The sequence below is a fragment of the Cyprinodon tularosa genome, unplaced genomic scaffold, assembly GCF_016077235.1.
Source record: "Cyprinodon tularosa strain WSP-4 unplaced genomic scaffold, ASM1607723v1 ctg212, whole genome shotgun sequence".
Lineage (NCBI taxonomy): Eukaryota > Metazoa > Chordata > Actinopteri > Cyprinodontiformes > Cyprinodontidae > Cyprinodon > Cyprinodon tularosa.
The window spans coordinates 1210890-1237951 of NW_024038786.1; the positions used below are offsets into that span (position 1 = coordinate 1210890).

The 27062-nt window shown below is 39.2% G+C and overlaps 1 protein-coding gene across 1 annotated transcript in view; it reads right to left on the minus strand.

Annotated features, from left to right (window-relative positions):
- myo10l3 (myosin X, like 3) overlaps positions 1-27062 on the minus strand; it is an 80794-nt gene that overhangs the window by 8752 nt on the left and 44980 nt on the right. The window contains exons 13-33 of the mRNA XM_038285600.1: positions 26275-26375; positions 25862-25928; positions 25257-25349; positions 24219-24287; positions 20979-21061; positions 20774-20882; positions 18532-18612; positions 16334-16458; positions 13623-13737; positions 10813-10919; positions 7343-7747; positions 7237-7267; positions 6315-7145; positions 5149-5272; positions 4730-4973; positions 3257-3352; positions 2982-3075; positions 2629-2684; positions 1284-1426; positions 970-1164; positions 696-853 (exon numbers count right to left, since the gene is read on the minus strand). Of these exons, the coding sequence (XP_038141528.1) occupies positions 696-853; positions 970-1164; positions 1284-1426; positions 2629-2684; positions 2982-3075; positions 3257-3352; positions 4730-4973; positions 5149-5272; positions 6315-7145; positions 7237-7267; positions 7343-7747; positions 10813-10919; positions 13623-13737; positions 16334-16458; positions 18532-18612; positions 20774-20882; positions 20979-21061; positions 24219-24287; positions 25257-25349; positions 25862-25928; positions 26275-26375 (3327 nt within the window). The remainder of the gene's footprint in view (positions 1-695; positions 854-969; positions 1165-1283; positions 1427-2628; positions 2685-2981; positions 3076-3256; positions 3353-4729; positions 4974-5148; positions 5273-6314; positions 7146-7236; positions 7268-7342; positions 7748-10812; positions 10920-13622; positions 13738-16333; positions 16459-18531; positions 18613-20773; positions 20883-20978; positions 21062-24218; positions 24288-25256; positions 25350-25861; positions 25929-26274; positions 26376-27062) is intronic.

The window sequence follows — 27062 nt, forward strand, 5'->3', positions numbered from 1 at the left end:
CATTCTACAATGGTGAGGCCAGTGCATATTCATTTCTATGATGCACAGGGTGTCTAAGGGCAGCGCAGCATCCAGTGGTGCCAAGACACTAATCTTCTCTGAAAGGCTCCAGCACAGTAGGTATAATGAGTTCTTAACTTGGGATGAAGCCAACGGAGTCCTGCTTTAACCATCTGCTGATTAATTGACACTTGAGCAACCAGCTCCAACAGTACTCTGAGATCCTCCTACTTCAAGAATCAACCAATTCAGCCTCTGTATGGAAGGTTTTTGCATGCTCAAAGAAGTGGAGAAAAAATCACACAGAAGCAGAGAACACTGCATTCTTCATAGGCATTAAAACACTTCCTTAAGACACAGTGGAGATCTTTTAATTGGGTGTATCCGCAATCTAAATGCAGTGTTAATTGGTCCTAATAAGAATAGATGTGTGCTAGGATATAGCAAAAAAAGCACTGAATATCATAAAAGGCAATAAAACAAATGCACAGCACACTGTTCAAGTACCTCACTTCACAGCCGTCTGTGTCCCTGCCAAAGGTTTGCTAGACTAGAAACAATATTTGTCATTGCCCAGATCTCACTGAAAAGTTTAGCAGTACTGGGAAAATACATAGACAAGTCTTAAAGCCATGAGTTATGAATAACTCAGGAATGCATCACAAAAGACATAAACAAACAATAAGGGGGAGTACCTTAATGTCCCTGATGAGTTGCTGGGTCGGCGTTTCGATGGGAACTTTGTTGTCAATCACTCCCTGTATGGCGTTCGCCCACCGCATGGCTTCATTCAATAACTTTGTATAAAGTCTGTAAGAGTGTTTACGGCCAAAAACAATAATATTCCAGTAACCTATGTGAGGAAGAGGAAAGACACAATGCGTAGTGAGGAGTGATGTCAGGATACGCAAAAAAAGACCAACAACGCTTCAAGTTCTGCATTATAGCACCAGCTGATGTTAAACTGACCAGTGTCCTTGAAGACTTTCTCATCCGGTTGCACCACAGAACACAGACTGTTCAGGACCAGTGTTCCCAGTTTAGTCGCGTTGCGCTCTGATGACTTGTAATAATCAAGGGAGTTGGTGGTGAGAACAAACCAGCGCTTCTTCAGCTTCAGAGAAGTGCTCTTCACTCCTGACTTCATCTCTTTATGCAACCAGCCTGATAATTAGAATAGACATGCTGTCAACGATTGCAGCTAAGAGTTTCTATATTACATCAGTTTTCTCAACTTTAATCTGCTGTCTTATTCATGTTAATCCCAGGTTCTTCTGACTAACCTCTGACAAGGAACTCCTGCCCATCCACTCTTGTATCTCCTTTAGATTTTTGCAGCAGACCAATCCAGTGGTGCATCTCCTCAGGTGTGTCTGTGTTACAGTGGATCACTCTGTTGGCTGTTATGATCACAAAGGAGTTTGGTCTGGGGAGAGAAAATTTTACATTGTGGATATTCCTTAAAAGAAAACTAGTGATTAGTTGTTTTTAAAGCACATTTCATAAATATGGGTTAGTTAAACCACATTTCAGATTTTTATATTTAATCTCCAAACTGTCAGACTTTCTTCAGATATTCTAAATATTCTCGAGAAAGGGTTCTTAAAGCATTCTGGAAATGTCTACCTTGTTTTCTATTTATTCCTCTTCAGTAATTTGACATTTTCAGAGGAATGTATTTTCCCTTTTAACTCACTTAACACATTTCTATCACTTCACCAGTTTGTAGTTTTCTCTGCTTCGGTTATTTTATAACTAATGTTTTCTAAAAGATCTGCAATGCAACATGCTTTGATATTAGGGACAAAAATCAGTAATGCAAATAATTTTCGCAAATCTGCTTAAAAGCTTTTGCTTATTATGATTTAAGTAAAGAGAGCGCGTAAAAATAATAAAAACAACAACAGATTATCTGCATTCAATTATACTCATATATAAAAGCAAAGAAACTAAAAATCCAGTTCCATGATAATTCACTAAAGGAAGAAGACATGGTTTTCAGATACAGGTTTTCGAATCTGATCCCAGCATTTTCAAATGATTGGTAACATTGTGCCTCAGCAACGCTTTTACTGTCTGTCATTGGTCTATTGTGATATTATCTCCGGCGCAACCAGAGCAAAGCCACGCTTTGTACAGCGGATCTATAAAAACAATAAGCCTATTTTTGTGCAAACCTATCATAGACTCTACATGGTATTTTGTTGACCAAACATGTCTGGATTATTCCCAATTCACCCCCCACAGTAATGTCACTGTGTCTGTCTGTGTTATCTAACCTGCCCTTTTTTCTTAAAAAGAGAGAAGGAGCAGCGAAGCAAAAGTTCCTGAATCTAAAAATATGTTAAACAAATTAAAAATTTTATCAAACAGGAAAATTACTTTTTTCTGCAATGAATTTTTTTTAGGGCCAATTAATCGAGACTCTAAAATATTAAGAAAGCATGCATATGTTAGCAATACTGTCAGCATTATAAGTTTTTTTTGTATTTGGAAAAAACTGATACAGCTACACCTAATAAACTACAAGAAAGTTTGAATGCTTGTTAATGCTAATAAAATCTTGAGAAAATAAAGTTGTTTTTTTCATTATTATTTAGCCACATCAAGAATATTTAGAAAACTCACCTGTCTGGGTTATCTGATGCACAAACAGAATCAATCAAACCCACATCTAGTGTACCCTAGAAAGAAAAAAGTCGTGTTAATTGAATTATCTGCCTGTTTCTGATACAAATAATACCTTCAACAATTTTTCTGGTAGTACCGGCAACAAGGAGGGCTGAGGGTTGGCTAAACTAACCTTGGTTCAGATCAGAGTGCTACAGTTTCAAATTCATCAAGTTTAATTTCCTAAATTACAATCTAACCTCAGTACTGGTCAGGACCATCATACTTAAGCAGAATCAGTGACATGTTTCTGCACTACTGTCTGTAAAATGGAATAAAAAAATGTCTGAGGCTGGAGCCGAGGCACTCACCACAGCATTCTTTGGGTTGGCCTGTTCGTGGTGCATCTCCAGGAGCTGCTCTGGGCTGGCGCTGTGGACCCGACTTAGCACATTGAACCAACCACTGAGTGGGTCAGAGGGAGTTGAGAAAGCACAAAGTCAGCAAACATATAATTGCAAATTAAACCACAAAGTTCCACAAGCCAACCACAAGGGGGAACTTAATTTCTACACTTTAGGAAGAGACAAAATAAAAGCACTTGGAAGAGAGTAAGCTGTGTGGGAATAATGGGACTATAATTTACCTGGCATCCTCAGGGGACTCGGCATAGATGTGATAAGTCCTCTCCTCAGTGACGATATTCAGCGCGTTTTCCTTCTCATGATTGTCCACAATCTCCCTTTATAAACACCCAGAGTTAGTTTTTGACACTGACATATTCATCACCAAAGTTCCTTGCAAAATCACTTTTACCATTTGAAACTTAACATTTTGAAGCCAAACATGTCAAAGAATTACATCGGGATTTTATGCAATAAACCAACTTAAAGGAGCGCATGATGATAAAGAAGTGCATCATTGTAATGCAGACATAACATTATGCAGAAATGAATTCAGCATCATCCTTGACTTAAAATCTCGTTGAACCAATATACCCGCAGCATGATGCTGCCAATACCACATTTCAGATTTATAGCGGCCTTGGATTGTTCAGGGTGATGAACAGGATTAGTTTGCTGCTTCTTTACCAACTTGTTGCCATGTTGTCCTTAATGGCAACTGGGTTGCCATTAAAGACAGACTTTTGAGAGAAGATTTTATAGATTTTGATCTTATAGTTTGTTCACCAAAACTATGGCTGTTTCTTTGTACTCGTGAAACGTCATCAGCCTTAGCCCTAGCACTGTTGCAATTCACAAGAACACAAGACCGAGAACGGACAAAATCCCCGGATGTTGTTCTTGCCCCTCCCTCTTTATCGAGTATGCATCAGAGCAGACTTGTCCGGTCTTGAGATTGACAGCTGTCCCAGCATGCACCACGGCAGCAGCATCTTCCAGTGGAACGCTTACAAAGCTCAGAGTATTGAGTTAAAAGTTTCTGTTGTTCAATGAAAGTACGTTTTAAGATCATTTGAGGCAAGAACATTCTATTTTTAAGCATCACTATATGGCACATTTACTGATTTAGTGCATAATTTAAAAAGAGGTTCAGATGTTCATAGGACAGTGGCAACCAGCAGACCTAAGCTTATCGCAGCCTGGGCTAATGTTAGCCCGTCTGCAGCAGGCCTCTCTCAGCACTGTGGCTCTGATGCCGATTTTTCTGTTTTATTTGGCAAAATGTTTATTTGATTTGTGTTCATCTGACTGTGTTAATTATTATTCCCCCACTACATGAAAGACGTAAGAATTTATTGTCATCTAGAGACTAAGAATACCAGGAGGTGAAATGCAGCTCCAGATGAGCCAAGCATGTGGTGACGTCACGAGTACGCTTCTCTTTCAATTGACTCATATTTATGCTGCATGCTCCAGTTCTCCCTGAGTCCATACTTGTGAATTGAGAAACGGTCTATGTCATCTTTAAAGAATTTGCTCCAGTTCATTCGGAAGCATAAAAATAGGTCTAAATGCAAATGCAAACCACACTTTTCAGCTTTTTTGGAAACTATTCTGAAGCCGTTTGTCATCTTCCTTCCATTTGACAAATGTGCACAACTTTGTCAAAATAAAAGAAAAAAAAGTGACACAAATACATTTGAAAGGTGTCTCACTTGGCTGCACGGATGTCTATTGTTCCTTTCAGCTTCTCTTCGCTGTCGTTCTCAAAGTACATCAGCTTCGCCTCACGCAGAACAAACCAGCGCATCTTCCAGTTGCGCCGAGACAAGGTGGACATTCCTCCTCCTTTCTTATAAAGCCAGCCGGACTTGAGGGAGTCCTGTTTGGCCCGGAACCACATGAAGGTCTCATCTTTGAGCACGCACCAGCGCCGACGCCACGGGATCATTAGTCCACCTGTTAGTGTGATTAAAGTAACAATTTTCTAAGGTGACAAAAGGTTTAATATGAAAAAAAATGCTTCAAGTAACTAGAAGTCGAAAATATCAAGCAGCAAAAGAGTCTAGGGGACATTTAGCTCAGCTGTGCATTAATCATTAGCATTCCTCCTGGGCAGTGACTTGGTCCTCACCCTTCATGTAGAGGTAGCCATGGAAATATGGAGGCCCGCTGCCATTCAGCAAATTCACTCTCCCATTAGAAATCTCCTCATCTGTGTCCACGTAGCCGTCGTTTTCCTCGTCACTGTCAATGAACTGAATCACAGCAGCATAACGGAGTTGCTTAATGTTGGGTGAATGTGAAATAAACATATAAAAAGAAGGCTAAGACATATGAGTATACCTTCCCACATATTAGATGCATGAGCAGAAAGTATAATGAGCAGTTACATTAGATCTGCACCATTTTGTAAATTTGGTTCTGACATAATGTCTGACAGAGGTCTTTTAAAGACATCCTCGAACACCGACACAGATGCACGTTTCTACATGCAAACACATTTAACCATCTTTCTTCTCCCTCTGACATTTCGCTGATGAGACAGAGTTCGGGTCGAGGGCTCTGCTAAGCCAGCAGTATCTTGCATTTAGCCTCAGATGCATAAAGCAAATGTTTTTTAACTCAGGTCCACTGTTGCTAAGCAGACTGCACAGCAAAGGACCACGTGTAGAGAAGCAAACTGATGAACATTCTTCATGTTTCAGCGTATGTTAGAAATGTTAGGGCAGAGTAATTTCCAAGATTATTACACATCTCATCTCAAGGATTTTTTCTGATCAATTTACTGGATGTTAGCTCACAAAAAAAAAAAAAAAAGAATCCCCAAACTATTTTAAACTCATCATCACATTTAGACATGTCACAACCACACACTTGTGTGATAGACCAACACAAAACTGATCATAACTGTGAAAAAAAATCCAAGATAAAAATCTGAGAATCCTTATACAACTAAATAATTTATTAATTACCCTGATAAGTCACCTAATGAGTAAATCAATTCCACATGGGTGAAACTTGCTGACGGTTTATATAAAGCTGCTTTTTGAAAGTTGCAGAGGTTTATTGGAAAATTTCTTTGTTAAAACAGCATCAAGACCAGAAAAAACATCAGGGATTAAACAGCAAAACTTTCATAATGGTGTTATTTTGCTTGTACATCACAATTACCCATTGATTGGTTTGGTTTTTCTCACAAAATCACAACTGAATTAATAGAAGTGGGAAAAATTATAAAGATTAATGAGTATAAATACAAAGCTGCAATAATGAGGAGCGACGTTTTCCATTTCTTACCGAGTCTGAGCTGCCTCTGAAGGAGTCCAGGCTGTTTTGGGTGCAGGAGGATTCCCGTAACACCTCCTCATCTGTGATATGGCCATCAATGATGCTAGCACCTGAACTCCCGTGGGCCTCCTCAAACTCCTCCTGATCATAATCCGACTCTGCGTCTGGCAGGTTTGACTGCAATGGCACATCATTCAAAGGCACAAAATCTGATGTTCTGCTGGTTCTCTTGCACGGCTCTCCATTAGTCATTATGTGAGGAGAAGGAGAAGGAGGGGGTTGTGTGGCCTGGGAGACTGTAAGACAGGAGGTGTGATTTAGTCCATTAGGGATAACGGCGGTGGGTTTTTCTGGTGCAGAGTGAGCTCCTGAGGATGAGGACACCAAGACTCCTTCTGCAAAAGCAGGAGGAGGAGGTGGAATACTTTGAAACACGTCCTTATCAAGAGGAACCGAAGCTGGGGGAGGAAAGTCTGGTAAAGGAACGCATTCCTCCTCGGCGGGGAAACCTTCATCCACCTCCTCCTCAGCTAGAGGAGCTGCAGATTCATTCGCTTCGTGGAGATTTTCCTCGCTCGAGAGGGATGGCTCTAACCCACCAAAGTCCAGCAACTCCAGGAACTCTGTAGCTACGCGAGAAGCCTCCTTCTCCAGCCTGTAAATCTCAGCGTCCCTCATCCGACGCAGCTCCTCGTGGGAAACATCCCCGAGGAGCGACACGCCATCCTCCTGCTGCTTCTGCAGGCGTTCGATCTCCCTCTCCAGACGTAGGATCTCCTCCATCTGACGGCTCTCTTCTTCTGAGGTGTGGTTGTAGGACAGAGTCTGGGTGAGACCCGTCTGTTAACAAGAGGAGCTTATAAATTCAAACATCTGCACTCAGAACATATTTGAGTCATTATTTTAGAAGCAGAAGATGAAATAGACTTACCTTAGGGCAAGCACCGTTCTCAAGGGAGCTCCTAAATATAGAATATTGATTTATAACTCAGAGCATAAAGGAAGGAAAGTCATAAAAAAAAAAAATCACACTCTACCTTGTTTTTTCTTCTTTAGCTGCCAATTTCTGCTGTTCTTCTTTCTCCTTCATCAGTCTCTGCTTCTCCTCCTCTGCCCTCCTCTTTCTCTCCTCCTCTGCTTTTACTCTCTCCTCTTCCTCTTTTCTAATTCTCTCCTGCTCCTCCTCCTCCATCCTTTTCCTCCTCTCCTCCTCTTCTAGCCGCCTCCTCTCCTCTTCCTCTCTCCTTTTCTTCTCCTCTTCCTCCTGTCTCCTCTTATCCTCCCTAAGCTTATGGCAGAGGGATCGGGCAAGTTGTCCCCTGAGGTGTTTCTGCAGGACGACGGCAGCCAAGCGCAGACGCAGGAAGGCGCGTCTCCAAAAGTGAGCGCGGTAGTTCTTCTGGATGGTAACGACGCTGGATAGGATCCTCTTATATTGTTTCCTACAAAAAATTATGAAAGAAAAAAAAAGATGTCAGAAAATGTTGACGAGACCAAAAACCTTTTCTATCTAGATGTGCATTGAGAAATCTGTTTATGACCAGAATTAGACAATTTCAGCTTTCACAGTCTTCACTGTGGAAGTTGTTACTGACAGAAGGCTAACTGATGTAGGGGACTGTTTCATCTTGGGGACAAGTAAGTTTTTTCTTCTTAGTCTAGGTCGACCTTAGAGTCTTATCTCCAAGTCCAAGTTAGGTAAAAAGACTCTAATGGCTGAAATGAAAATTTTCTCACTTAGTCTGCAAATAGCACTGATAAAATTGGCCTAAAATAATCGAACAAATGGTTTGTGTTTTCTTCTCCTCACTGATGTTTTTCAAGATCTTAAGAAAACCACATTCTTAGTATAAACTTAAAACCTTTATCGTAAAAATCAAATAACAAACATGCTGTAAATAATAAAAAATTACAAGATTAAGTCCAAAAGTCCAAGTCAAGTCTGAAGTTTGTTTTTTGACTCAAGCTTGACTAAATTCTGAATCTCCAGCCGCCATCTCTGAATGTCACAAGGGAGTTCAACAAGGAATGGTATGAAAGTAGCAGAGCTAATTGCTAATATGTTAAAGATGGTAATTATATTAGCTTATCTTAGGACTAATCTTTAAAGAATCTGCTCTTGTTATATGACCAATAAACAATCCTCGCTAACAGCAAGACGGCTAAAAAAGAGAGAAAAAGATCTAAAGGCAATTCTTCAAATTTCTTGTAGATTGTTTTTGAAAAGAAACAGGTTAAAAGTGAATGTAAAATCTTAAAAAATTCAGATGGGTGCATTTTTTCTCCTGCACACTCTCCATTTAAATAAACACCCTGGAAATAAAAAGCCCTGTACGTCTGGTGCAGCTGTGCTAATCCTCTGTGGGCTGTTGTGTTTAGCAATGTGACTCAGCCCCAACACCCACGCACAGCATTAGATGCATATAAACATGGACACGTCCAAACAGCACATGGCTTTCTGGGGACCACACGCAATTTTGCCTCGACTCTGTCACCCTCGATCTGACCTATTCTCCACATTAATCACAGAACTAGCTTCCTCTGGAGCCAGGACAGACTCTGAGCTGATATACTGTTACGTGCAATAACACAAAGGCTGTACTTGTATCTTTAGGGAACTTCCCGAGGCTCTAGCTTCAGTAAGAACGAGTCAGAGGGGAAGGAAACCCACAATCTGAATGCTGTCATCAACCCCATTATACTCTCCCAGCAGAGCTTTTTACAGTACTGTATGTAACCTTATATACGGCTGCACACAGGTGGAGTACATTTAGATGAAATGCCTGTGGGGTGCCTGCATGTATGGATGTTTAAAAATCCTCCAGAAAGGAAAAAAAACAGAGCTATGCAATGAGTCCAAAATTAGATTTTAATTCTTCAATGTCTGCATTTCAGTCCCTCTTTGGTTTTCATACTTGGTTAAATCCATTGCAAAATGTTGAATATTGAGCAACTGTAGATCTGAGTGAAATAAATCTAAGTATCCCCCTAAAGTTAAAAAGTGTTACAACCTTAAACCCCTTGTCTCATTGCTCCCTCCTTACAGTTGATGTTAACGTAACAAAAAAAGTCAATTTTGGGGCCTCTAACGTAGAGGGAATTAAGTACTTTACAACATTACTGTTGTAAAACTAGTGCCTTCACATCGTTTTTTATACTACTGCATGTGTATGGGTATCATAGGTATCATTTTCACAGTTTTGGGTGTTAAAAAAGATGGTAAAACTTTTTCTGTGATTTCAACATGTAGCTTGAAATATTTTGTTTAATTAAAGGATACACTTTTTTATCTAGAATGAAGGTTGAAATCTCCATGAGTGCTTTAATAATTCAGAAAGTAGGTCAGGCTGCCATCAGTTGGGGCCACTCCAATTTTTTTAGGTATGGAAACCATCATAAAAACATGATATAGTTCTACTATTGCTGAATATTACAGTTATGATACTGACTATCCTACACACATAGTCTCCTGGTTCTTTTCTCAGTGTCTATCATTACAACATCCCATCACTCAGGGCTTGGGTCATAGTTTGCATCTCATGCCTGTAATTAAATTGCATGGATAGCATATTAGGACACAATTTGTGATATTATTATATAAAGCATTCAAACAGATCATACATACCAGGAAATTGTGACTGTGTTTCAATGTAATCAAGGAGATTTCTTAGCTCTAATGTTTTACCTATTCCCCCTCTAAATCAGTTCAGAAAGACCAGAAAGAGATCATTTGTGAAGATCAATTTTTCAGAATTTTTTCCCATTTTTCAGTTGAATTTAGGTCTAGATGTTGGCTTGCGAACTAAAACCTAATGGTCTACTTTGATCTAAGCCAATTAATTTTTATATATATATAAATCCCCATCCCCACAGCATGATGCTGCCCCACTATAGCAAGATGTAATGAATGTTGCAAATTATCACAGTGAGGATTTGTTGATTAGAATGAGTGGCAGTTTTATAAATATCTTTGCAAAGCAATTGTTAACTTGCAACCAGTTTGTAATTATTTACCAATGAAATAGCATTCTACTACATAAGAAGACCCATGAAAGTAATGTATCAGTTCTTCTCCCTTTGAAAATAATGATATAGAGTTGAATACTTTAGCTGTCCTGTGATTTATGCTAATAGAATAAAGAAGATAAAAAACCATGTTCAGTTTTTTAAGCTATTGAAGCTTACGTAATTAGAACCTAAATATACCAAAAAGAAGGCTCTCAAGAGATATTTAGGAGTTCTGCAACAATGATTCTCAATCTAATAACTGGGCCATGAATAGCTCAGTAAGATCCAAGTCCACAAAGCACGCATGTACATAGAGAGAAAAGATAACTCTGCCAAAGCTGTGCATGAAGGTACCTAATCCACCCTCAACCTCCCCCATGTGCAGACACACACACACACACATAAGCTGCATACCTCCACCACAAAACAAACACTGACAACTGCTGCTGCCACTCAGCCACCCACCCCCTATCCCTCCCCCCACCACCCAATCACTCACCTTGCCACATAGCTAAGGATGTGGGCGCGGATCACCATGCCAGCCCTGCGCCGCACCTCTTCCCTCTCCTTCTCCAGCCTCTGCTCCAGCGCCTCCTTCAAGAACACCTGTAGGACGGGGAGCGCCACGGCCAACGTTGGGGTGACAGGTAGGTGGGATGGGGCGAGGTGGGGGTGACAAAGAGGATGAGTTAGCTCCTACTCTGTGTAAAACTGCAAATAATAAAAAAAAATACACTAAAAAAATTGTGGGGGCCCACAGAGATTTGAAGGGCCCCTGCTTCAGTTGGTCACTGCAGAGGAAGCTGTGATGCAGCTGCAGCTACCAGGCAAGCTGCTCTTCGTGACTGCAGAGCAGATCAGCCAGGAGAACTGGCTGACAGATCACAGCCTTCCTGCTGCTGCAGAGCCCCATCGTGTTCAGGGAGTTCTTCCTGAGCTTTCCTCTTCTGCTGCTATTGCTGCCTTGGTAGCTAGACTGACGTATGCAGGCAGAAAGGCACAGAAAATGGGCAGGAGAGAGACAGGGAAAGGGAGGGATGAAGGGATATGAGGGGGAGGGATAGTGGCTTGTGTCCAGATAGAAAGCCACACCTCTTCTTGGTCTCATGAGGGAAGGAAGGAGTGTTTTAGTTAACCCTTCCCTCACTCCTGGAAACTTTTTCAGCATTTTCACCCTTGCTAGCATGTAACCTTGTCATTTTACTCTCCTGAAGAACAGGTTTGCTTTTTCCTGTGTTGGGTAAGACCCGCAAATATTTGTGTGTTTGCTTCCCAGATGTTCCCCCCAATCCAAGGATCTCACAGCTGCAGCTCAGCCTGACTCTGTGAAAGTCTCTGAGAGGAGGAAGCTTCCCCGTCATCCACATCCTCCTCCCCCGTCTGTAAAACAAACGTCCTCTCAAACAAATGCACAAGCCAGCAAACATCAACCCTAGTCCCTTAATTCAGGGCACACACTTCCCCCTGCATACAATCAGTGCACACATAATTACACACAGCCCGCTCCACCAGGAGGAAACAGACCTTCATTCCCACAACGCACTCAATATTACCCAGAACTCAGGAATAAAACACTGCGACACCAAGTCTCATCCAGTAACTTGACTTTTTAAACTTTTTAAATCTTACAAACACAAACTTCAACCTGTTGCACTGGGATTTCATTGTCATATTACAGCACAATGTGTATGTTTTCTTTTTGGGGGTGGAAAACATACATTGTTTTAAAAACCTTTTAATTCAGCACCACAGAGTGAGAATCCTATGCAGCTGTAATTTCAACCTGCCGTCCCATTCATAGCCCAATGTGTGTGTCTACTAGCTTTTTTCAATCAAATTTAGCCTTTTTTACAAAATAGCTCTTAAAACAGATGCATTTCAATCCGGATGTTGAACTTTTTATTCCATTCATTTGATATACTTTGATCCACAACATAATTTACCATTCGGGTGGTGCATTCAGGGTGATTTGTAGTGATAGTTTTTCACCACTTCCATTTCACAATTATGTACGTGTCAGGCTTTGGCAATAACTCCAGATAAAATATCGAAGGCTGTGATTGTAATTTTACATAAGGTGGACAGGTTCTCGCAGTACGATTACCTTTGCAAAAGAGTACCAGATTAAGGTCCACCCCTCTCCTTTCTGTGCGTGTGTGGGACTTTTAATTTACACTGACATGTGCATATTAGCGGTCATGCACCACTTATGTATTCAAAGTGAGCTGTACATATGGCTCGCATCATTTTTCATGTCTCACCATAAATTTTGGCATGCCGTGTGTTGCAGGCTGACAGCGTTCACAGTGTGCCAGCCATGAGCTATCACAAGAAAAAGTGTCCAAAAGAGAAACGGCAAATCTGAAATGTCTCAGCCGCACAGCAACCACATCTGACAGCAGGAAGGAACAGGGGGTCAGATGCGGGTTTAGCTGATTTCAAAAGAATTCTATAAAAGCTGTTTTTTGTTTTACTATTTTTGGCTTTGTGCAGGATGGTTAAATAAATTAGTCCCTTAAAAAAAAAAGCTGAATAAGCTTCATATTGCGGTAAAATCTCTTCAAAAACTTCGGCTTGCAACATTCATGACAGTAGGTCTGCCTCCATCTTACTCACGCGGGGAGTTGTTTGTTTTATGCAAAGCTCTGTGATAGCGGTGCAGCTGCAGGATAGCAGCTCCTACAGGATAGTCTTGTCCCTGTTCTAAGTCAGAGTTACAGTAACCGAGTCAGGATTTACTTTTTTCAGGGGTAGGAAGCTGTCAACATGAGAGCTGCAGCTTGGCCACAACTGGTCAGGCAAATCTTTGGGACATGACTCACAGGGACTGTGGTGCACATTAACAGTTGAGGTATGACCCAAGCTCAACTTGGCCTCAGAATTTTGCAGATTTTCTCAAGCATTCTTAGTGTTTTGGGCTTGTTTATAGACTCAGAGCATAAAATCACTCCAAAGCAAGATTTTTTAGAACATTATGCTAACCCAATGGCATACCATGGTCTTTCTGCAGCCGATACATAAAAACCCACAAAAAAGCATGAAATAACTTATAAACTTCTAACATAGTCTATCTAGGTCAAATCTCCTTTTCATATTTTAGAGACCAAAAAGCCACAGGGTTCATTTCTTTCTTTCTTTGCATAATTAAAAAGTAATAGAAAGAGTTTCTCTGAAGTTCTACTCATGATTACTGGAAGTAGCCAAGGCATGGATCTATTGCTCCAAAGTGACATAAAAAAACAAGTCTGGGCATGTTTCTTTTACATGTTTATGTGTCAGGGTGAGGAGTGTAGGTGTGGGACACTGCACCTTTGTCTTTCCCAGCTGCCACTCTTTCTTTGTTTTATCATGAAGTGTGAGGAGCTCTGAACAGCAAGGTTTTTCTTCATCTGAGATGTTTTTATACTTCTGGATCATTTTGTATCTGTGAAAACAGACAAAAATGAAATAAATATTGTGGAGCACCATCACTTTTCTTATCTCTTATATACATTGGGTTAATAATGAGATCGCATTTAGTGAAAATAGTAAGTTATTGATATAAAATTAACAGAACATTGTTAATCATATTTAGGAGATTTATAGGCAAGCCATACTGCAATCTAAAAAGTAAGATAGTTTTGTAAAACCCCTGATGTAACAGTCACATCTTTGTAATTAAGAATCACATGTATTTTTTCAACCGGCCGTTTCCAGTTAAGATTAGTTAAAATTACAATCAGTTAAATTCAATTGACTATATGATCCCAAAGGTAAATAAAGAGTTGTTGTCGTCATATACGCAGGTTGCTCTGAAATTGATGGAAAAACTAGGAAAGGTGTAAAAAAGCTTAACATTAAATTACTTTTGCTGGAGTAGTATAGGACACCATCTGTTTTAGTAAGTTTATATTTTAATACATACATTATTTTAATGGGAAGACAAAAGACCTTAAAATCTCCTGCTTTTTTTAAGATGTCATGCTTCGACCACAGTTCTTTAAGGCACAGGCCCAAAGCATCACACATCCTCTACCCTATGTTAGAGCAGGCATGAGCTACTTTTCAAACATTGATCTTTTTATTCCAAACTCATCTAAAAGGGGCTCAAAAGCAGGTTATTCCTAGTCTCACCAATATGGCTTGCATCAGGTAAATAACCAGGAGAGTCTGAAAGTTTACATTTCAGTATTATTTGTTCTGAAATGGTTCTTCACTTGGCAGCTTTCCAGCTGTGAACTTAGAAAATTTCTTTGTACTAGCCAAGTTAACTATAGCCTGACGTAGTCCTACTCAATTCTAGTCAGAAAATGAGTCTGATACTGCTCCATAGAGCTGTGATTATGGGGCGTGTTTTGAACGAACCAGGAAAAAAAATGCCTCTGCACTCAATTGGATAGACCTACAACCAATAAGAGCAACGGAGTGCGTGACGTATGTTAAGCGACGCATAGTTGTTGTCAACAAAAATCAAAGCGTGCAGTTGCACGCCTAGAATAAGAAGATGAGCCTTGATCGCGTTTCTCTGTTCCTCTTTTAAAATTAATTTGCTGTCGATATCTTCTAGAACAGACCTAATAGCAGTATCTACACACCTCAACTCTCTAGCGGCAGCCATTGTTTTTGTCACCCAAGCGCGCTTTAGTGACATGGTTGATTACGTTACTGTTGATCATCTGTCCATCATCATATAAAGCCCGCCCTGACGATTTGATTGGCCCGCCAGATATTGTGCAAGCATACTCGCGCTACTATTGAGCAATGCCAGACCGAACTTCCTGACCTCAAACGTTGTGGGCGGGACTAAGTTCAGAATGGCACCCGGGCTAAGTAAACTAGCCCCACCCACCAGCGGCCAAAATAATTTTTGCCTGCGAGTGGTCTAGCCTCGATCAATGCCCCAGGCCCTAGAACTGGCAAGCCAATCACAACGCAGAGATGTGTTTTGAATTTCTGGATGCCAAGCGGACAGGGTTTTGAGGGTGTGACGACATGGTTTAAAAAACAACGGTTTGTTCTCATCAACAATCTTCCGATATCTCATTCATCAGGGCCAGACTAAATTACACATTTAATCTCACATTTAGTCTGGTTTATCAGGCTATCTTTGTACCATTATTTGAACTGAGCCACTAGGGGCACTACACCTGTAACTTTCAGGTTTAGTGCCTCCGAAGGCCACTGGCAACAATGCATTGTCTCAAAATCAAAGTGTCCCTCCATGTTTTAGAATCTGATTGGAGAGCACTTTGGACTCACAGATTGAGAAGCCATGGAATTACTGCACTAGATTAAATCCTACATTAGAGAACTAAATATATGTCTGATCTGTTATGAGTTAAATGACCCATTCAGTGATGGATCCAACTTTCTCAAGTTAGATAGGCCAGTTTTTAAAATGAGCAGAATGCACAGACCATGCACCATACTTTAAAATATTTTCAATTAAGTTAATACTTGGGTGAAAAGTTAGTTGCATTGATGTCACACTATAAGTTCATTGTAAAAATTGAAGTATTCCTATTTCTATTTAGCATCTGTTACCAAACTTGTAAAAAAAAAACCCACATCTAACTTTAATTGTATGTTTTTTTGTCTTTCCCATTTTGAGGTGCGGCTAAGACTAATGACCAACCGATCATGATGGGTAAACAGAGCTTCAATGGGAACCAGTTTAAAGCTCTAATACAATCTGCTCACTTAAAAAAGTAAAGAATGAATTCAATAAAACTCACTTTCATTTAAAAAAAAATAATATTAAGAATATCAACAATTGTGGAGATTATTTATACAATTATTAAGCCAAGTTTATTTGTTTTCTCTACTGAATGCTTAAGCTAAAATTAAAAGTTTAATGTTAAAATTTTGTTTTCCCACTAAAAGGTGATAAATGTTCTGTAGCAGATGACAAGATGAAAAATAAAAATGCTTCTTGTACATTTACTGTAGTAACACTAACTAGCCTTCTTTTACAACAGAAGCTTCTTTAATGAAGTAATTGTAGTCGGTGTCACTGTGCAGCTTACTTCCTGCTCTCTTACCTGCTGATAAAGTCTTTAAATGTTCTGCGGACAGGAAACCCAGCCTTGCGAATCTTTACAGTCTCCAACATCCCAGAATATCTCAGTTGGTTCAAGACGACATCAGGGTTGAACTGATTGGCCTTCTGCAAGAGACATAAGAGCAAGAAGGAGTCTATTTTATTAGTAGCAGAAATAATCAGTTTTATAATGTATTTTTATTTTATTTTTTTAATGGTTCAGTACAAATGCATATCTGATTTTTCAGTAGTTTTTAGCAGAGATGTCATCTTTTAAGTATAACCTTCAGTTAAAGAAAGTTATGACACAGCCAAACACTGCAGGCCTCACCCACTCAAACATCCGCTCCGCAGAGTCAGATTTAACCTGAACTAGAACGAAAACGACCTCAGAGAGCTCTATCATTTAACATTAACAGTCGGGTTACTGAAAAGAAAAACACAAACAGCGGCAGATGGGAAACATGAGCCCTGTTAGGCAAGGCCATGACAGCGTGGGGGGGGCTTTTTCTTCCTGGAATCCTCAGCTGCTTCTTTAACTATAATCCTTGGATCTGCTGTGTATCAGTGACATTATGACCACCGCATCACTGGGGTCCAGGTGAAGGCCATTGGTCACACGGCGGACCCTCACAGGATCGGGCCATTCTTTTACATGGCATTCTTTTGGTAATGTTTATCAATGAGACTCCGTCTATTTATGTGTCCAAAATTTAACCCACACATCTCTAAACATGTCGCCCTTTGATTTCTGGAATGTACCACCCTAGAGAGGGTTTAGGGAGCTGAAAGAGGTATCACATGTTGGTTTGACAGCAATAAAAAAAGTAGACGCTCTTTTTCAGCATTCAAAGAAAACGAGCTGCATGTAAATCCCACACACACACACACACACACACACAGTCTCCGTTTGCATGCTTGTCATTCTGTTGCAGGGCAGGATGAACAAATAAACTGCTTGTTTTATCTAAACCAACCAGGGACAGATAAGGGAACAGGAGTCATGGAGAATGACAGAGGGGTGTCTATCGGAGAGCAGAGAGAGGTGGGTCAGAGAAATGAGAAGAAACAGGAAGAGACACACAGGTAGGCAGAGGTGTCAAGTTACAAAGTACAAATACTTTGTTACCTTACTTAACTAGAAATTCTGTCTATTTATACTTTACTGGAGTGATTATTTTTTAGAGACTCCTTATATTTTAAAAATATACTTGTTAGTTTTGTTTCATCTAAGCTCCTTTTATTATGGCCTGTTGGTATTTATAAAAAAAAAAAAAAACATTGAAATAATTTGTTTTATCCAGAAAATGTATTCATTTGTGGTGCTGCAGCAACTTGTTGTTCACCACATGCTAAAATAAATAATTTTCCAAGATGATGCAAAGTTAAATTTGACACTGTTGCCATTAGTTAGAAAACTAAAAAAAAAAAAAATTAGGTACAAGAAAACTATCATCCAGAATTATAGAAAAATGTTCCTTTAATAAGCTATTGCAGTAAAAAAACTTTTACCTTTATACTATAAATAGTTTTAAAATAGTACTTTTACATTTTTACTTGAGTAAAAAGCTTAAGTTCAATCTCTAACTTCTACAAAAGTGATCTAAGACATTAGGATTTATAATTCTACTCGAGTAATAAAGGAGGAAATCATGTGCACACAATCAGCATATAAAGCATTCTTTTATAAAATTTTTCCATTTTTTTCCCTCTGCACCCTGAAACATAAATCTTATATTTAATTCAAGAGATTCCAGATTTCTCATAATAAAGACCTGTAAAAAAGAGTTCTGCAGCACAAACTTTAGTTTAATTTAAACATTTTACACACGCATCCTGATCAGGAGAGCTTCAACTACAGCTAGAGGAGGCTGCCATCACCTCTGACCTCAAGAAAAATAAAAAATATCTCCTGGCAGTAATGAGTTGCCACAATGAGAGTATTTGGACCAAAAGAGAAGTCTAATGTTAGAAACAAATATCTACAGCTGAGCAGTAAAGCTACTCCTGAGAATCTTTTATTTGTGGTTAAATCCATCAGAGAACAGAGCCTGAAGCAAAATAAATAAATAAGCACTGGGTGCAGAGGGAGCTATGAATAGCACCTCTGAGGTTGAACTTCACATGCGACCTTGACAAGACCTGGCAGGGTTTCAAGCTGCTTTTTTTAAAATCTGCAATTAAATTTGCATGACTTACCTTGTCCATGTTTGGTTTGATGCAGCGCACAAAAAAAGGATTAGAGGCACTCAATGTGGCCATCAGGGAATGGAGAGAGTCCTGAAAGATATCAGTGGAAAATGTATAAATATACAGTATATGTGTGTATGGTTGTGTGAAACTTGTTTTCTACTTTTTGAGTTTTGTTTTTCACCTAAAAACACAAGAAAAACACCCTTAATGAATATTTAAGTAGTTAAAAGTCCCTAGTTTTGGAGGAAGCAGCAGCTGCTTTCCGTTACCTTTTTCTTACTTCTACGTGACTTCCTTCTTTCTCTCCCAAAAGTTTAAACTGGAAAATTCCTGCTCAAGTGTCTGTATATGTTTCTGTCAATAAATAAAACTGCTTCCATGTCCAATTGTGACTGCTTAAAGCATATTTGCTTAAAACACCCCCAAAAAAAACAATCTCCAAGGGAGTTCCAAGGAAATGGCTAATATTTAAAATATAAGCTGATGCAAATTGTGTGAAAATTTGTTAAAAATAAAAGATACATAATTTTTAATTTAACTTTTGTATTGGTTTGTGTATTTATCTCTTAGAAAGACACACTGATACACACCTCCCAGACTTTTCTCACTACTACAGACACTCTGTCTCCAGCAGGACTCGGCCTGAAGGAGCTGAGCATGATTGGCCCCTGGTTGGCCCCTTTCTGCCCAGCCGTCAACCCTAATCCCCTGGATTTTTAGACCTGTATGCCAGGGCTACCTGTCAAATCCTCCCCTGCTCGCTCACCCCATGCTGCAGTTAGGACATGTTTGAACTGAGTTCTCTGTGGCATCCCCTCCTCCACATGCTGCACAGCTTACAGCCGTGTTTTCCTCTAATTTATCACCCATCATCCTTCATGGATACAACACAAGCTGTTCTTCTTTCCCTGTGTGTGTATGACTGCACCTCTTCTCTTTAGTGCTGGAATGCACTACAGTATACTCACTATACTCCCTATATTGTGACTTTTCTGTGATTAATGCTTGATAACAAAGTTAAGATGAGACATTCAGAAGTTTTTGGCCCCTTTCATGTCTTTTTCACTTGTAAAGCCTCAACCTGCAAGTAGTCAAATTTCTTTATATAATAGCAGTTTTTTACAAATTTACAGTGTTTTTTTTGTTTCTTTTTGTTAAGAGCAAGCTTTATCCTTCTTACAAACCTCATCTCCTTCTCTGGTCCGATCAAAATATTTCAGACCATGACAATCTGAACAATACAAAACCTGTTTTTGAATTATTTTTGTTTTGCTCTTAAATAAAAAAAAAATATCCCAAGCCAGCTTATAAAAAGTACATCATGACTTTAATGTGAAAACCCACATATTTTCCTGAAAACTTGAGTTCAATTTTACTAGTTTCAGCACACCACCAACCCAATTCCTGTCTGACCTGCAGAATAAAGAAATCAAACAGACCCTGACCCACAAATTGAAATCTCCTAAAAGATAAAAAAAAAAAAAAAAAAGATAACCCCACTCTCCAGAGAAATGGAAAGCAAATTCACTAACATCGACCTATCAGTCTGGGAGGATCACAAAGCTATTTATAAAACTGTAGGACTTCAGCAAAGTCTTTATCAACAACTGAAATAAGGTAATAATGTCCCATAAATGGCCAACTGAGACAAATTACTTCACAAAACATATCCCCAACTCACCAAGAGGCCACAAAATATAGCACAGTAACCACTGAAACACAACAGACCTTGTTTGCATCTTTTAAGGTCAGAGATCATCAACCAACTATGATCCAACAACAATCGAAAAGGCCAGTTTGACATTTACTGAAATACAAACATCCTGATTATACCTGGAGAGAAATACTCTGTAGGGTGGCGAGGCAAAGGGGAACAGATTTAAAGGTTTAAAAAATAAATATATATACAGTCAAACATGTAGATGGTAGTGTGATGGTCTAGGGTTTCTGCTGCTTTAGAACCTGAGTAACATGATCAGACCAGGGATTCAGTTTATGACCTGAAGCTTAAGCAAACTAGTCCAAATCAGTCCAAAATAGTCCAAATCAGACCAAGCAAGTGCACCTCTGAATGACTAAATAAAATCAAAATAAATGCTTTGCAGGGGTCTTGTGCAAGAAAAATAAACAAAAGCTCTTAATAAGATTTAAAATTATTTAAAAAAGCAGATCACTTAACGTTAGTAATAACAAGCATTGATAGCATCCAATCACTACCAAGGTTAACAGAGCAAGTAAACTGTCTCACCCTGAACTGAGAGCTGACGGTGGGCTTCCGACGAGCTGTCCCCATCTTCAGGGTCTCCTCTCCACCTCTGCTGCCTACACGTTCAAACAGGTCATAGATGAAGTCGAGCCTAAAAGACGCAGCAGATGAGGACCTCCGGTTAGAGAAACATATCCATCATCCCAGCTTACAGTAGGTTATGTCAGTCAGGGGACGCAATTCTCACCTACTGTCTTTGAGAATGAACAAGATATCATCTCTGAAGGTGTCTCTGTTCTTCTCCAAGATTCCTCGTACATCATAGAGCACCTAGGGAAAGATATAAACAGTAACACAGATAAAAGTCACTTCAAATATATAAAAATGAGAACAAATCTGTAAATCATGAAACCTTAGATTCATCCCATTTTGAATCTAAAGAGATAAAACAGAAGGCAAGAACTCCTTAAGGTTCCCCTTTCTGTGTCATAATAACAAAAGCAGTGGGAACCTCAGTGAGGAGAGCGCATGTATAGAACTTGTAAAACGTCCAGATTAATTTTTGCTCTTCAAAACCTTGTGATTATTAGAGCTTTTAATTAAAGCTTTATTTTAACAAGCAAAGCTTAAACACTAAGGTGGAGCCGCCTCCACCTCCTGAGGATTCTGGGGTCCTTTGGAGTGAGCAGGCCCTTGCTCTAAACCCTCTTTGACTCTGTGGTGGCATCAGCCCTTCTCTGTGTTGTCTGCTGGGCCCCTGGCAGCGCAGAGCGAGACAGAAAGAGACTGAAAAAACTAGTGAGAAAGGTGATTTCTGTCCTAGGCTGTGCTCTGGATTAAGTGGAGGAAGAGAGGTGGGTGCTATCCAAGCTTACACCTATCATGGACAACACCTTCCACCCTCTGCACCAGTCTGTAGATGAGCTGAGGAGCTCCTTTACTGAAAGACTCTTACACCCTGTTTGTAAAAAGGAGCGCTAACGCAGGTCAATCATCCCTGCTGCAACCAGATCTTACTATGCAACACTACAACGGCAATAACTTGTGCAACATCTAATATGCAATTACTGTTTAATACCTGTTTGGATTTTTATATTTGATACTCGGTGCAAATACCAATCTATATAAATACCAATGTACATACCCTGTGCATATATATATATATATATATATTTCCCTTTTGGCACCTTCTTTTTTTTTTACTATTGAGCCGATGTAATAAGTACATTTCTCCACTGTGAGATCAATGAAACCAATCACTAAGTAAAACTTTTAAGCTTTATTCAACAAGAGAGTGCAAAACCTTAAAATAATCCAATGTTAATATAAGTGATTTAAAATTTTCACAGTAGCTGTGTTTAATGGTTTGCACATAAAGACAAGAAAAACCTCACGACTTAATGTAGAAATGTGGATTTATAAATGCTGCAGTAACAGACTTCTATCAACACATTAAAGTCACTTTTCTCAACACCAAGACACTTTCAATGTGCTTTCTAGGGGAAGGGTTTGTTTACTAAAAATAAAGGTGCGTGTCGAATATTGTATTCAAAAAATGTGGTTTTCATTTGCATACAAGTGTCTAATTTCAGCACACTTTCTTTTATTTTTGGGTAAGTGTATTTGTAAGCCTGAAGGCTCAAAACCAGATCCAAGTTTGATTAAATGTTTACACATAAATCAGAGAAGCACCAATTAATTTCACCCACGCCCCTGTTTAAAAGGAACACACTACGAAATACTGCTTTTGGAACAGTTCCCATTTGTTAACTGGCACATCATCAGAAGTTCGTAATTAAAGCAGGTTACTAAAAATGAAACTCAGTGGCAGAAATAACGACTGGATCCTTTATAAAGAAAATAAAGGTGCTGCTTTACAGGCCCTTGCAAAAAGCATTGACACCACTTATACTTTCCTATATTTTTTCATTATTCATTCTGCAACTTGTAAATAGTGCATATTGTGAAATTAATTTTTTTTTTTGAGATTTATACTAAACATTTGAAAGGCATCCAATGTTCTTGCATTCAAACCTCCAGAGTAAATACTTTTTGAAAGCAACTTTTGTTGCAACTTTCAAGTCTTTATGGGATATATCTGACTAAACTTTGCACATATAGATACTACACTTTTGGCCCTTTTTAAAAAGTAGTTCTTGCTCAAGTTAGCTCTGAATCCTTCATGGTCATTTATCATGTCTGACCAGAGAACCCTCTTCAGCCTGCTGTAACAAAAGGTAAAATAAAACAAAAAAATCTTATCATTTTTTTTCAATAATGTCATTAAATTTTTATTCTGACCACTAAGACAAGATTTGTAGTGTGAGATTGTTATCATTTTATCATTTTGCACCATACTTTTCTGATCACTGTCACACTTTATAAATGGAAATGTTCATTTCACGGTTGTAAGCTGCTTATTCCCTGTTAAAAAGCTGTATGCATTGAAATTTTGACAATAAAGTCAAAGTCTAAGTCTTATCTGTCCTTTGATAGATGGATCTCTAAAAGGTCCTCCAGTTACTGTTTATCCGTTTTCTCTTTCTATTTCAATCTCTAAAAACTCTTCATGGAGCAGCTGGATTCATACCACCATTAAAATACACTCAATTGGCCTTTTTTTTACTTTTAAGATGACATTAACAGGAAATTAGTTTCACTGGACTATTTTAAGGAGCCTAAAATGAAAGAGGCTGTATTTAGATTCATTAATTTTCTTCTGCTTCACATTAAACCATACAGATTTTGTTGGGTTATCACATAAAATCCCAATAGAGAACATTTAAGTTTTAAACTGCAACATGAAAAAAAAAAAGAGAACAAACTTGAGGTATTGAGTGTTTTCCTAATTGTAATATTTCATATAAATCCGTATCTGTTGTGGGTTTAGTGAGAGGTTATTTTACATTAAATGCTCAAACCACACATATAAAAGCTTGTTTTTTGAGCGGCGAAGGCTAAAATTGTTTAAGACTAACAGAGGGAAAAAGAAACCTGCCAGCTGCTGAGGGGCAGATCAGACAGAGGACACAGAACCGCATCATTACCATCACTATCGATGCCTGACTCCTGCTTTAGCTGCATGTTTTACACTGAAGAGACCTTGTCTAAGGCAGGAATCACAAAGCCGGTCTTTACGAAGCTGAATCCTATCTAATCTCTGTATTCCCCTCCCTTTTGTCCCTGATCTTTTCCCTCTTGTGCTTTTCTATACCTCTATCAGGTGGAATTAGTGTTTTAATGCCAACAGAGGAAGGGAAGGATGATGGTGAACTTCTTTGTCCTGACTAAGGGGAAAAACACAGTGGAGGAGGAGGGGGTGAGACACCAACATCCTAGAGAAGATTTTGGCAAGAAACTACTTCTGTGCATCCAGCAATTACCTCACTCCTCTAAAAGACAAAATCATGAAGAAGGAGACACTGATGTGTGTTCATGTGTGAGTAGGGGTATATGTGAGTGTGGTGGTTCAAGAGTAGTGAATCACCTCTCCTGCATAGTGTTTGATGCCAAACTGGTGGTCAGTCACTCTGGGCTTCACATAGTACGGGTTTGTCTGGAAAGAAAAGACCACAGATTTCTTTTTAGGCATTACGTCCATCTCTACCTAATAAAATGATTACAAAAAAACAGAACTCGGGGTTCTTCAAGAGGTCAACAGACAATTTTATGATACTTAGGGCTGCAGGCAACACAACTGTTTCACTGTTTTCTCTTAACTGCTTTGCTTTTTTAACAACCAATTAATGGAAAGTTGTCCTATTGTAGCTCACTTTCTGAATTATCAATGCATTAACACCAGATTTGCTCAAATAACACATTTTGCTATGGTTATTGCTTTATTATCTTTCTATATTTGCTCATATCTTGAACATTTTTAATGAACCGAAAAATCTGGGATGATTTACACTAAGAGTAGTTACAGATTTACGTAAGATCCTCAATCCTCTTTTTTTTTTTAAAGACTAAATCTTTTGTTTCCTCAGCAGCCAGAATTATGTCTTGATCTCATTAAAATGTTGCTTTAGAACAAAAAAAAAAAAAGATTCCAAGTTGTCCACCTGACTCTTGCTTTTTAAGTAAATCGTTAAAGCCTCAATTCATACCGAATGTGTATGTGTGTTTAACCCTTTCACCGGCGTGGTATAATACAATGATCAGTGCTGACATTTCTTTTAAAGTTTTGCTTGTTGAATGAAAGGAAAAATCCTTATACCCCTAAAACACAGCAAAAGGCTCTCCAGCAATCATCAGAGGTGAGGTGAGGTGGTTTTTACAGTTTTTTTTTTCTGTGCACACAAAGAATGTCTGATCAGATTTCAGCATTGTGTGTAAAAGCATGCAGGGAGGGGTTTGCTCAAGGTGCAACAAAGACTTTTTGGCACATCGAGCAGGTAGCAGACGCAACCCCTCTGCTTCCACAGATATATCCCGATGGGTCGTTTGGTTCTGCAAATGTCTCGGACGGACTAGAGAAAAACTGATTAAATTTATTTATTTATTTTTTTTTTCTGTGTGGACTTACTGCATGTCGACTGTGCAGTTTCTCCAGAAGGGTGTAGTCGGTGCCTTTGGGGAAGCGGCTCTCCTCGTTGATAAGAGCCAACATGCCCAGTTTCTAAAGCAGAGACAGACAGAAGGAAGAGGCTAAAGCACTCTGCAGTCATGATTGAACAAGTTATAATCCCACTAGGCCTCATCTGGTAGCTTATATTATAAAAATATCAGTACGAAACTTTGAAGTCACTTCCTTTATTTTTGCTTTACATTGATTCATATGTTTACCTGCACAACATGTCACTAAAGGAGCAGAAATACTCTGGAAGAATTAATTATAATCAGAGCAATATGTAGAAAAAAGATCTTTAGTATTGTTTCCCAGGTTTTAACATATTTTCTATCTCCGGTGGTGAAATAACAAATTGTTGTCGTGCTTTACTTCAGCCACTGACTGGTGTGTATTACTGTGAAAACAGCATGCAAACTGAGACTCTGTAATGATAGACTGGAAGAAGGGAGTCAGTGCATGTAAGCACAGAGTGGCGTCTGGGTCGGCTCGCTCTGGCATGGCGGGCGGTTAGCGGTTGATGCTGGCGGTGACTGTGCTCTCTCACGTTTGAACTGCTTTACCTTTTCTATGAGATCCAGACACTCTGCGTTATCCATCCAGTCTATGGCTTCCCACTGAATCCCCTCCCTGTTAGAAAACACACACATACATACACAATTATATATATATATATATATATATATATATATATATATATATATATATATATATATATATATATATATATATACACACAAACACAACAACCAGATGACACAATGGTTGTGTTATCCAGAATTGCATGTGGGGAAATGAGCCATGTCCAAGCTGCTGGTCTATTATGCTGAAAAACAACCGGCTGAGAAAGAAACTGAGTCTGATCCAAATGCCTGGCAGTTCACCCTGACGAGGCCAACCCTCCACTTTAGCTAACTGCCCCTTCTCAGCCGTGTTGTGTGTTCAAATGATGTGTATCTGTGCGTTACGTTGTAACCTGTTGTACTCCAGCTGCTCCAGTGAGAAGATGTGCTTGTTGAAATACTCCTGCAGTTTCTCGTTGGCGTAGTTGATGTTAAACTGCTCGAAGCGGTTCACCTGCCGGCCAGAAGGACGTCAGTTAGAGAAAATCAGTTCAGATTAAAGGCCGAGAAAAAACCCTGCTCAGCTTAAAAAAAGGGGATCTGAACTTTATAACCAGGGTGGATCACATTAGATTTTATGCATGCAAATCAACTTCAAGTATGAAAAGTTGAAAGTTGTAATAAAAAAATAAGAATAAATGTCAGAGTTGTGCATTTGTATTTAATCAGTGCTTTGTAAAACCACCAGCTGAAGGTCTTCTATGGAAAACCGGAATGCTTGAGTGTTAAAGTCTTGCCACAGATCCAGTCTGGTCAAATGCCAGAATGGCTCTATGCTTTAAACGAAACAGCTCCATTAGAGTTTCCAGATGTATAAGATTGTTGTCCTGCTGGAATCTCTGCTCAACTCTGAAGCCTCTAACAGGTTTTCAAACAGATGTTATTGTATTCAGCTCCATCCATCTTCTTCATCAGGTCTAATGGTGGGGAAAATAACCTCCACAGAGTGATGCTGCCACCACGTTTCAACATGGGGTTAATGTATTCATTTCCCCTCTATTTATGGAGCCTGATCTTAAAAACACATTCAAATGCGTTTGTAAGCACAAAGAAGATCCTCAAAAAAGGTGCAAAGCGATTTTGTATTTGGAGTTCAGCAGAAAGCAGCACAAACCGATTTTAGCACATTTGCCTTAATCAA